This window comes from Carettochelys insculpta, chromosome 19 (genome assembly GCF_033958435.1).
Source record: "Carettochelys insculpta isolate YL-2023 chromosome 19, ASM3395843v1, whole genome shotgun sequence".
In the NCBI taxonomy this organism is placed as follows: Eukaryota; Metazoa; Chordata; order Testudines; family Carettochelyidae; genus Carettochelys; species Carettochelys insculpta.
This window is the reverse complement of record NC_134155.1, coordinates 4299061-4311836: the sequence shown is the minus strand read 5'-3', so window position 1 is coordinate 4311836 and position 12776 is coordinate 4299061. Positions and strand designations below refer to the sequence as shown.

General features: G+C 43.6%; 1 protein-coding gene across 1 annotated transcript in view; it reads right to left on the bottom strand.

The window, feature by feature from the left end:
• The window catches only part of LOC142023303 (transient receptor potential cation channel subfamily V member 3-like), a 37668-nt gene extending 29205 nt beyond the window's left edge, over positions 1-8463 (bottom strand). Inside the window, 1 exon segment of the mRNA XM_075014117.1 lies at positions 8439-8463. Coding sequence (XP_074870218.1) covers positions 8439-8463 — 25 coding nt within the window.
• Positions 8464-12776: the final 4313 nt, after the last annotated feature.

Sequence of the window (12776 nt, the reverse complement as noted above, 5' to 3'; positions counted from 1 at the left end):
CCAAGAAGCAGAAATAAACAAAAAAACAACATTAGAAAGTTTAGGTTTTCAAACCAAAAGCAGTTATTTCAACATGGTTTTATTTTTAAAAAATGATTGAAAGGCTTTGTTTTTGTTCCAGTGAGATATGAAAGAATGGGACCAGAGAGCAAATGATGCAGTCAACATGTCAGAAGAGTAAGATAACTTTACTAAGGGACTTCTGTACAAATTGTAGAGATGAAAGGCAAGATGCGAGGAAGCAGTTATACTTGGTGAGTTGGACAATAAGCAAGCCATTAACCTATAGAGGAAATAACAGGTTTTAACAGTGGTTACCCGTGTAGACATGTCCTTGAAAGTGACAGGTTTAACAAGAGCCAAAATCCAAGGAAGTGGAGAGGAAGGCAGTGTGGACACTCAGAAATTATATTGAGGTTGTACATCTCGGTGATGGGGAGAATAACGACATTGTCAGTGATGCTAGAAGAAAGAAAATTGAAGAAAGAATTTGGGAGGAATGAGGAGGCAAAGTTTCTAGATAGCTCAGCTGAGGATTGTCAAAGCTCTTTGGGAGCGTTGGATGGTCAGTCTCATTCATTGGGCCACATTTTTAAAGTCAATTTTGCATCAGTAATTGAATACAGGTACACATAGCGGAATGGAAACAGTGAACTGCAGGGAAGTAGAGAGTTAAATATTAAAAGGTTATCACTAGTCATCATCAGCAACAACCATGAGCTTAGCAACCCTGCTGGTGTCCAATGCCTCCCACACTATTTCCTTCCATCCTTCTCTGTCCAGTGCAGAGCAGCTTAGTTTTGGTAGACTAGCTGTACACCAATCTACTATGTCATCTACCCATTCTCTGTGGGGTCTGCCCCTCCTGCTTGAACAATCTATTATGCTGAATACCAGGGTCTTGATTTTTTGTTCATTCTGCAGGTATGCCCAAATAGCAGTAACTTCCGTTGTATAACCTGCAGTAGGTTCTCTTTCAGATGTATCTTCCTATATAATTCCTCACTGGTAACCTTCTAGCTGGTGATCCATCCTATGCTCTGGATCTTTCTATAACAACTCCTCTCGAATGCTAATATCCTTCTCTTTGAATTTTTTGTTATCATCCATGTCTCACATCCATACAACAAGCTGCTGAATACACATGTTTTCAGGACACTCAGCTTTGTTCCTGAGCTAAGCACTTTGCTTTTCCAGGTCTTATCTATCACCTTCAAACTTGCTCTTGCTTTCACTATTCTGGTTGCTATTTCCTTCTTACAGTCTAGAGCATGGTCCCCAGATACGTGAACTTCTCTATGTTCTCTACTGCGATCCTATTTACGCTGATCTTCCTTTCTATTTCCTTATCTCCAAATGCCATTGTTTTTGTTTTATCGATGTTCATAATCAGTCCGTACCACTCCCCTTCCCTTCCCTTCATTAGTGCCCATATTTAATTGGATCAATTGAAAATAAGCACAAAAATTAGAGGCCAGGCTAAGGGTTTTGAAAATATTCTCCATAGAACTCAATTCTCTTCTGAGATACACCCATGCAACTTTCACTGAAGACAGTGGGAGTTTAATGTGTGTATTGCTGATTCTGAGATGCCTGCATGTCCTTAATTTCTCCCTCTCTATGTTATTGGTCTAATGGCTTAATGATAATCTGTTCACCCTTCAGTATCCTTTCTTTGCACTACTCTCTCCTGTCATTGATACCACACTTCCTATAGTACCTGCCCTAATTTTGTTCTTGTAAAGGTGCATAGGAATAGAGCTTGGAGCTCAGAGAATATAGATGAGGGGGGAAATTGTCCATCACCTTATGAATTTTGCTCTTGTAAAATGATTTGAGATGCAGTTTGCATGATACATGCTATACTAACTAAAATTGTGTTGCTTTCTTGTCATACTCTGTTAGGAAATGTGCTCCAGATTCTCCGTGCATTTCTATTTTTACTTCATCCATCTATTCTATCAACAGCCACTTCTTTCGCGACCTATCTGCCGAATTGAAAGTGACAATAAAAATACTGTGTTGGTTCTTCACATTGAGATATAAGTTGAAGTGTAATGTGAACATGCATAGAGAAGAGTTAGATCTCTTGTACTTTAGGTATGAGGCAATTGCATAATTTACCATACTGAGACCTGATTATGCCATCCTTACAGTAAGGAGTAACTCATCCAGCAAGCAGTCATGTTGACTAACTTTATGTGTACATCAACTGTAATGTAACAACAATGATCTTGGTTAAGAATTATAAAAAAAAAACCAAATAAAAACCTGAGACAGTGAAGTGGAGCAACCTGGAATTATGGACTTCTATTTTCCTTTCTTTGGTTATATCTACACTAGAATGATCTGTCAACAGAAGTTACTGTTTGAAGATATTTTCTGGCAAAACTTGTTGAGAGATTGCATCCAGACTGCATAGTGGATCAAAAGAGCAATCCACTCTGTCAACAGAGAGTGGCCAGACTGCCCAGCCTCCCTCTCAACGAAACAGCCAACCGGAAGCACAGCAGAGAGAACTGCCTGGTGTCCCGGAAGCCCTGTATGTTGACAGAGAGCCCCTCGGAACGTCCAGACTGGCTTTCTCTAGCCAGAGGTATTCTGCCCCGTGGGGGAGCAGGAGAACGCTGTCAATTTTGTGTCAATTTACTGTCGACTGAAAGCCTTTGGGACGTGGATTCTCCCTGGATTTTGTTGACAAAACTCTCTGGTGTAGACAGCCTTTGATTTAAAACCAGACAAACAAAGAAACGAGAAAACCAAACCACTATCAGTCACGATTTCTATTCATCTTTGGGATGACTTGTTAGAAATTTTTTCTGAAGTAAATGTGCTCTTTTTATTCTTCAGCTTTTGTTATTATTTGTATTACCATAGTACTGAGGAGACCTAGATCAGGAATGAGGGTTCCATTATGCTATTCACACTCCCTTTAGTCAGAGTTCTTTAAGTTATAGATCTTAACAGTATAGAACCACTAAGGAATTGATCTGACTACCATTCTGCTTCTCGAAGTGAGAATAACATCTCAGTCCTTCAAAAAAAATGGAAATATTTTTTAAATTTAGTTTTGTGTCTGTCCCCAAAAGAATGGTGGGATGCTGTGTCCACTACATTATAAATTACGGACTGTCATCATGGAACAGATAAATAAACACACTTTATCTGTTTTCACTTTTGCACACGTAGGGAATTAAGATTCGTCATGCCACCGCTCTGGGTTAATCAATCACAATTTACTCACTTTAAAAATAAGGAATGCTTTTATCATTTGCCTTTTAAAGAACAGAAGAGTTACATAAAGCCTCATTCTCCATCTGAGTATCATACCGCAATCTGCAACCAGATGAGCTCTAAGGTGACTTACCCTGGTTAGGAAGCTCCCATTCAGGTATAGAAAGAGCGGCTTATAGCTGTTAGAGAGACCTCCAAAGTAGTTACTGCCAGTGCTGCTACTGTATCCAAAAAAGTGAAGCAGCACAATAAACAAAAATGTCTCTTCAAGCTTAAAACCATCCTAAAAATGTGAGGCACCCGTCCTTTGTCGTCTAGTTTGGGTGCAGTTTCCATTCATGATCTTAGTACTTAAAACTACACCACAGGGTTACGCCTGGAACTGGGCAGATGACAGACAAACCTGCCAGACAACAATTCCTTTGCTGTATGGCTCAGAAAATGGGAAGATAAAACACTGCCAATAATTATATATTCAAAAGGATTGCTAATGAATCTGAGTCACTTAAGGATAAGGCAATGATATTGTATAATATGTGAAAGGAAATACAAAGCTTTTTTAGTTTCTGTATTCTGTGTTAGTAACAATTTTGGTTAAAACCTATCCCTTGATATTGTAAATCACATTATGCTTCATTTGTAGTTACCTCTTCAAACTATGGTACGAAAAAGCTTAAAAGAAAAAAAGTGAAAACATAAATTGAGAGCACTCCAAAAAGAAACTAAGGAAGCAGAGACATTCATTGTTAAATATTACTTTCCAGAGTGTATAGAGAGTTTAGAGTGACCTTCATTTACAAATAGTATTATTCGTGAGGGTACTGTAGATGTTTACAGCACTTCCTGTCTTTAAAAGGATACAATTAAGACAAATCTTTAGGTTTCATGAGGCTATGAAGTGGCCATGCTTTATATCAACGATGCTGGTTTCAATCCATTGTGTAATGCCAATCTTGCTTTTTTTTTTAACAATTGAGCGATCGTGAATACAGTGGCCTTCTTTCCTGCTGGCATCTATAATAGTGGAGCCCTGAGTTTTTCTGTCTTTCTCTTGGTTTTACCTTTACTGGAAACAGTATTCTTTAAAGGCTGTGTGTATAAAATATGGAGCCAGACCAGGGAGGCAGGGGATCTAGGGGCTGACGGGGCTCACGGCTCACCACCCCAGCCCCAGAATGAGCCTTCCCACCCACTCCAGGTTCGGTGCCCCCACCCCCTTCCAAACCACCTCCCCCCCCCCGACCTGTACATAGCTCCACATACCTTCCTGTTCTTGATAAACGTTTATTTCCAATGCACCTCCTTGTGCTGTGCTCCTCAGGGAGGGATGGGGGGTGGCAGATGTGCAGGTGTGGTGCTGGCGGGGCAGCAGCGGGGGTGGTGGTGGCAGGGACAGCAGGTGGCAGATGTGCATCAGGGTGAGTGGGGGTGGCGGGGGGTCACAGGTGGCCATCTGCAAAGGCCTGTTCAAGGGCCTCCCTAATGTGATGGGCCTGGTGGATGGGGGGTGGTGCCTGGCTGCTCATAGCCAGTGCCAACCGCATCCCCCCTGACCCCCGCAGGGACATAGGTGTCCCCCTTTCCTCCACAACATTGTGGAGGACACAACAGGCGCCTACCACCAGGGGAACGTTGAGGCCCCGCCCTCCAACCGCATGTGGAGGCACCTCCACCGCCCCTTAAGGCACCCGAAGGCCCACTCCACAACATTGTGGGCGTGGTTGAAGCACTGGTAATGCTTCCTGGGTGGGGTTGAGGTGTCCCATATACAGCCACATGAGCCATGGCTGGAGGGGGTACATCAGGTCTGCCACCATGCAGAATGGCATGGTGATGTCCCTCCCACCAGGATCTCCCTCTGGGGGATGAAGGTGCCGGCCCCCATGTGCTGGCAGAGCCTGGAGTTCCAGACAATCCAGGTTTCATGGGTGCAGCTGGCCCGGCCCACATAGATGTTCGTGAACTGGCCCTTAGCATCCACCAGGGCCTGAAGCACCACCGAATGGTAGCCCTTCCTGTTAACATACTGGCCGGCACTGTGTGGCAGGGAGCAGATGGGGTTCTGCATGCCATCCAAAGCATTGAAGCAGTTCAGGAAGCCCAGGTCCTGGAAGCCTGCAATGGTGGTATCCAGATCCTCCAGGCAGGCAACCCTGTGCAGCAGCATCATGTTGATGGCTCTGACGACCTGCATTGGGGGGGAGGAGGAGAAGTGCTCTAGTGTGGGTGTGGCTGTCCATCCCCTACCGCCCCCAGCCCCATCTTGCCCCCTTCCATCCTGCCCTCTTCCCCCCACCCCCAGCCCTGTCCTGCCCCTCCCGTCCTGCCACCTGCAGCCTGGGGTTCCCCTTGCCCCTGCCCCCCACCCATCGGTGAGGGGGGCACATGACCTGACCCTTCCACACCTCCATAAATACGGCCCTGATGGGGGCCTTGCCCACCGCAAAGTGTTGTCCCATAGAGCAGTAAGAGTCCGGGGTGGCTAGTTTCCAGATGGCAATTGTGACCTGTTTATCCAGGGTGAGAGTGAGCTGCATGCAGGTGTCCTGGTGCTGGAATGTGGGGGCGAGCCAGTGGCAGATCTCCTGAAAGGTCTGTCTCGACATGCGGAAGTTCTGCAACCACCTTTTGTCATCCCACTCCGCCAGCACCAGGCGCTCCCACCAGTTGGTGCTGCTGGGGTAGGTCCAGAGGCACCAGGGCACCTGGGGTGGATGGAATCTGGCAGTGCCCTGTGGGGGGTGGCCCCACGGCCCCAGAGTGCAGCTGCGGCGATGTTGCAGAGCACTGGCAGCAGGGTCTCCAGGATGAGTGTGTCCTCATGAAGGAGCTGCTGCTGTGGCTCCATCCTGGAGCACGAGTGGGCTCTGCCAGGCTGGGGACAGCTGAGCAGCGCTCAGCTCCTGCGGGGTGGGGGAGGCCTCTTCAAGGGAGCAGCTGGCTACAGCCCCGGAAGGGCTTGTCAGCCATGGCACCCCGTCCTTGGTGTTTCCTGCCTCCCTTCTTTTGAAGGAAAGCTTGGAGCTGTGCGGACACTTCCTTTCGAAAGACCACGGCAGCCCTTCGAAAGGGCGGCTCGACCTGTTGATCTGCTCTTGGCATGCAGTTGCTCCCTTTCGATGGCCGCTATTTCGACTGCCAAATGTCAGTTTTTGCTCTTTCGAAAGGGTGCTCACTTTTAGACCCAGCTTCAATGTTGTATTGTCAAGTCTGGTTTTCTGTAGCATGATCATATCAAGCCTGTGGAAGAGAAAGGAGGGGGAATTGCTCAAACTTTATATTTAGCTCTCTGCTTTTCCATTCATTGAGCGGGGGCAATGTCTTTAAAAGGAAAGCCTTTGGCTAATGCTGTTAAAACATTAATCAGTAGGTAGTGCTTGGTCCTGATGCAAGAGCTGAGGACTGGACTTGATGACCTCTTGAGGTCCCTTCAAGTGCTTGTATTCTATGATTCTAAAGTAACAAACTGAGGATAACTCTCAGTTACTTAGTGCCAACATCCTGTTCCCAAGCATGTCTTCAGTAAGAGAAACTGCTTAATTTAACCTCAAACAAGCTTATTTTCCAAGTAGTGTTGACACATTCCATTTAGTTCCATATTTAATTGATTTTCAGGAGCTTTTGTTGATTTTTCATTCAGGGTGCTGGCATTTATTTAACCTTATTCAGGTGTGAATGAGTTTAAGACACTGTGGCTGTGTCTACAGTACAAAATAACTTCAAAGTTGCTTAATGTTCCTCTGTGTTCCTCTGCCGGGTGCCAGTTTGTGGAAGGACCTCCTTCTCCCCCTCACAGAGTGAGGAGGTCCTTCAGCTTGTCCTCAGTCCAGGAGGGTCCCCTCCTGGCACAGCCCTTGCTCAGACTCCTCATCTGGGTCTCCTGGGAGGGCAGGAAGGTCCTAGCATGCGGTGGCCAGGGACTGCGGAGGAGGGCTGGTGCTTCAAGCAGGGGCAGTCCGAGTGGGAGCTCGTGCTGCTACTGCTTGTGGCACACTCTCAGCTTCCTGCCTGGGACTGCTGGGGAGCTGTTTCCTTTAAGGTGCCCGGCAGGGACCATAGAGCCATGGCTGGGCTGGCCAGAGTGTCTCTGTCCTCCAGGGTCGGGCCACCTCCTTGGCTGACTCCTTACATTGAAGTAAGAAGTACAGAGCGTCTAAACACACTTAACTTCAAAGTTAAACTTTGAAGTAAGCCACTACTCCTGGGAATGGAGTAGTGTCTTCAAAGTTAGCCTCTCTTACTGCGAAGTTAACTTTGAAGTAAGGGAAGGTGGGTGTAGACACTCTGCAGGCTACTTGGAAGTGGCAATTCACTTCAAAGTTAACTTCAAAGTAAGTTTGTAAGTGTAGACGCAGCCTGTGTGTTTTATGGGAGGGAGGTTCAAAATACTAAAGAAAAAACATCTAATTTTAAAAGTCTTTTAAAATAATATTATAATCACTAGTATTTCAGTATAAGTATTGTAGTAGCACCCAATTGAGCCAGATACTTTACAAACCAAGAGGAAGGTACTTTCCTGAGAGATTAGGCAACTCATCTGAATAAAATGCAATAGTCAAATGTTACAAACTCACAGTAGGAGATAAGTGGGAAGACGAGTATAAAGGTAACAGCAGTAAGATCACATTGCTGTCTGTGCTTGCTATGTGCACAGGTGCATGGTTCCAGTGGTTATAATATGCTTTTAGAAAGTATAAAAGTTGCGTTAATTCCAACCACAGAGCTTTTTGTATTAAACTAAGACAAGATTTTGACTTTTCCCTATTGTATCCATTTATTTGCCTAGTTCTTGATTCTTGGACTCATATTTTCTCACTAACACACCCCATCCTAATGCTGAAGGGATTAATGTAATTGAGTTTTCTTTAGTCGAGCATGGTATAAGCAAAGCAAAGCAAGCAGTCATGTAGCACCTTAAAGACTAAAAATTTTATTCATTAGGTCACGAGCTTTCGTGGGTCAGACCCACTTCTTCAGATTCACTTACCCAGGAAAGCTCATGACCTAATGGATAAAATTGTTAGTCTTTAAGGTGCTACATGACTGCTTGCTTTGTTTTGTGAAGCAACAGACTAACACGGCTACCCCTCTGTTGTATAAGCAGGCAATTGTCTCTCACAACAGAAAAACCTTTTATTTTATGCCATCAGAAGATGAAGTAATGGCAAAACATATGGCGTTCCAGCCTATGTTGCTAAACTTACCTTGTTCCCTAACACTTTCCTTCATTTGGCATGTTATACCCACATTTTAGGGAAAAATATAATGAAAAGGTATTATATAAATGGATATTTAAGTTAAACATCTGCTTTTCCCTTAAAGGAGTATAATGAATGACTGCTCTGTGCAGTAGAAATATATCTGACTTGAAATAGTATAGAGGATTTTTGCTGTGTGTGTAGTTTGGTCTCCTATTTTCATGACTTTATTCCATGCATGTGATGCATGCATTCCTTTACAGTATCAGAGGGAGAGCGGTGTTAGTCTGTATCTGCAAAAACAATGAGAAGTCTTGTGGCACCTTATAGACTGACAGATATTTTGTGGCACAAGCTTTTGTGGGCAAAGACCTGCTTCATCATAAACAAACCTTTGCAGTAAGATGGCACACTTCAATGAGACAAACAATTCCATGGCACGCCCACTTTTTCAGCTGAGTCGATTGCTCATAAATGTTACATATACTTACATTTACTATGGTTACAGTCTTACTAGAGCGGTTTGTAATATAGTACTGCACACAACAAACTAAATATGGATCAAATGCATTAATGTTTCAAATCCACCCCAGAATACACTGTCTTAGACAGCGAGCACAGACACATTTTCAAATCTGCTTAACATCATGCTAGGCATGTTGAGTAAATGAGTGACCACTGAAGGCAGGCTCCCCTCACCACCAGCCTGTTGGAGCCAGGACATGGCATTTAAACCACATCCCAGCTCAGACTGGTTCCTGCCCTCCCTCCCTCCCCTTTGCCACAGCAGGAAATGGGAGCTGGTTGGCTGCCAGCTCAATCAGTCTGGGAAGCAGCATTTCAGCTGCCTCCCAACATGAATGGGGTCCTGCAGGATCACCATTTCCCTTCATGGGCCATGTCTACACTAGCCCAAAACTTCAAAATGACCATGCAAATGGCCATTTTAAAGTTTACTAATGAAGTGCTGAAATACATATTCAGCACCTCATTAGCATGCCGGCAGCCATGGCACTTTGAAATTGCCACGGCTCATCCAGACAGGGCTCCTTTTTGAAAGGATCCTGGCAACTTCGAAATCCCCTTATTCCTAACAGCAGATAGGAATAAGGGGATTTCGAAGTTGCCAGGTCCTTTCAAAAAGGAGCCCCTTCTGGACGAGCCACACAGCAGCAAGCAATGGCAATTTGGAAGTGCCGCAGCTGCCGGTATGCTAATGAGCCACTGAATGGCATGGCCATTTCGAAGTTTTGGGCTAGAGTAGACGTAGCCATGGTGGCTCTGCAAACAGCCACCATGGTGTGTGGGAGCGGGGAAGCTGACGAGCCCTGCACCAGCTGGGACTCAGGCATCCTTGCTGCTTGAGCCCCAGCTGGTGTGGGGTCGTCAATTTCTACCCCCTTCCCTTCAAAATGGCTCTGCAAAGAGACACAGTGAGTGGAAATTGATGAAATTTCACAGCACACTTGGACAGTTCTTGTGGAACACCAGTGCTTTGAAACTCATTGAGATGCATTCAGCTATTCACTAGCAAAAAATATTTCTGATTTATAAAAAGACTTGTTAGACAGTTTCCCGTGTTAATAATATAAACACCTTCTATTACAAGAAGAAACTGATTTCATGCATTTATGTAGTCCTGGGTTCATTTCCACCAATTTCTTCCTTGTTTGCCCTCTTTTAAAAGGCCCTCTAAGTATTTGGTTCTCTTCACATGAAGGGGTGGAGTATAACAAGGGAATCTGTGGCGTACTAAAAATCTGGACTGAACTTGTTTTGAGGTGCTTTGGACTTTTTGGCATATACATTGCATGAAATGCCCAAAGAACTAAAACTTCATACATTCTTAAATGCAATGACTGCAATCAGAAGAATGAAAATAATGGAGACTTGTTTATTCATTAACTATGAAAATTTAGTAACATTCTCCCTATTATAAAAAATCTCCCTTAAATCCCACATTATTACTACCAGACACAGATAATAGATTTGAATAGCCCAACTCTCATAGACAATGCACCATCTTAAAGCTTTAGTTGTGGGGAGATCCTGAGCTGTTACAACATGAGTCAGTACTCCTGGTAAACCACTGTGATCAGTTTTTTTGTATGTTTAGCTCAAGTCTTGAATTGAGCAATAATCAGCCGCTCAGGGGATTGTGCCAAACACAAGCGGATGTGCCCCACCTTGCTGTCTGCTGCTCTTTCTCCAGAGTGAGTCTGCTACCATTTGACCCAATCAGCCTTTTGATGACGATAATAACGATGATGATGACGATTACCAAAACTAGGGGTGGGCATTTCAGAAATGATGATAAATCTCAGTGTCAGCTGATGATGACGAAGTTGCTTTGTAAATAATAAAACACCGTTTTGTGGCATCCCACTACACTTTCCCCCTAAATCTTTGGTATGGTCATTCCATTAGAAAGAGTTGCTGGCAGCTGCAAAAATGTTTTGGCTGACACCTGGAGCCAAGAAAAACTTACATGATTTCATGTTTCAGGCTTAAGGTGAAAGTCTGCACCGATTTCATCATACCTGGTACGCTCATTTCCCAGAAGAATGCCTCCCAGTAAAAGCCCTCCCACATACAATCATACAGTCATGGTGAATCCTCGATCATTTACAATTTTTTTTAATCAAGATTGGATTTTTGTCTAAAAGATCTTATCTAAGAATTATTTTGAGGAAGTTCACTGGCCTTTGTTGTGCAGGAGGTCAGGAAGAGGATCACGATGGTCTTTTCTGACCTTTGAATAATGTCAGCACATTCAGGCCAAATCCACCGATTTTGCTTCTCCGCAGCTGTGAGAGCTGAAATCTGTGTGCATCTTATGCAACTGCAGATGTGGCAACAGTAACAGTATTTACTTAAACATGCTGAAAGATGGAGTTTCTACCATTTCTGAAGGTAATTAGTTCCACAGGCTAATGGAGCGTGCATTCTCACTACAGACATATCAGGATTACATGAGATTTATAAGCAACATTTTCCTAGTTAAATTTCATCTTCTTACTCATTAAAGCCTTTTTTTTTGTTATGTGGCTTATGTCTTTTTGGCATACATCAGAATAGTTAATTAATGCTTTTTGTCCTTGTAAATTGATCCCTCAGGAGTCCCTTTAAAATTTCTGTTGCTCTCTTCTGAACTTACTTCAGTGTTCAGTATTTTTCTGGCAATGAGTGTTGAAGCACAAGACTTCTCTGTGTTTAGGCGGCTAACATTCAGTTTTATTGAATTCAATAAGGCAACGGATGAGCCAAACAGGACACCAGTAAAACCAGGTCCAGCAAGGCTGCTTGATGCAGCTAACTCTAGTATTTTATAACCTTACACAAACAAAGCCCAGTGTCAGAGGCAATTAGTTAGAGAATCATAAATCACTTCTCAAAGAGAAACTATTATCAGCAAAGAGAAAGAGGTACCGGGGAGCTGGAGCCTTAACTCCAAACAGTCCATTAGCGCATTCCATAGAGCTCATCCTCCCTGCCATTCCCAAACAGGTCAAGGAAAGCACAGGCTCTTGTGTGCATGCAGAAGTAAGGGGTGTGAAATGGCTTCTTATACAAGATGGTTTCTACATGAGGGACCTCGCGTTGAATTCAGTATCCCAGCAAAGATGTAGTGGGAAGGTACTATTATCTTCTCACTCTCCAATATGACACCTCAGGATAGCTAGCCCAAAATTACATTGTCCTTTCTGATGCCATGGTATATTGAAAATTTAGGTATAATTTGCTTTTCACTCTCATTTTAAGTCTCTTTCAGGATTACCAGTAACACTGTTCAAAAACATTAGTAACATTCCTGCCCAAGAGATTATAATAACCTTTTCACAGAGAATGAACGAAGTCTGTGTTATCAGCAAGCAATTTGCTCCACTTTCCTAAACTTTATAGCAAGTTGCTTGATTTGGAGAAGTAATGGCAGTTGGGTGATATGCGAAATAATTTATAAGCCTGTCAATACACTTTGGAAATTCTTTGGGATTCTCCTAAATGAAGTTTCAATAAATAAAGTAAATTCCATAAATAAAAAAAAACAATATAATTTGGTCTTTTGATTAACTGGGAAGAGTTTTTCAAGAAGTTGTTGCGGAGATGATCCTAGGATCAAAATATCCAACCCGAATCTAGTACTAACAATGTATTCGCAAAAATGCACAAGGAAGGTGTTCAGATAAATGGTAAATTGAATGGCTGGCTATAGCTTATACCAGTTCTTGCCTTTGTATTCAGCTGCCATACTAGGGAGGATGGAGAAACAATATGTGAGGAATGAAAATAAAGGAAATCAGTGAATAGAAAATAAAAGACTTCTAAATCGCCTTTCACTTTCTC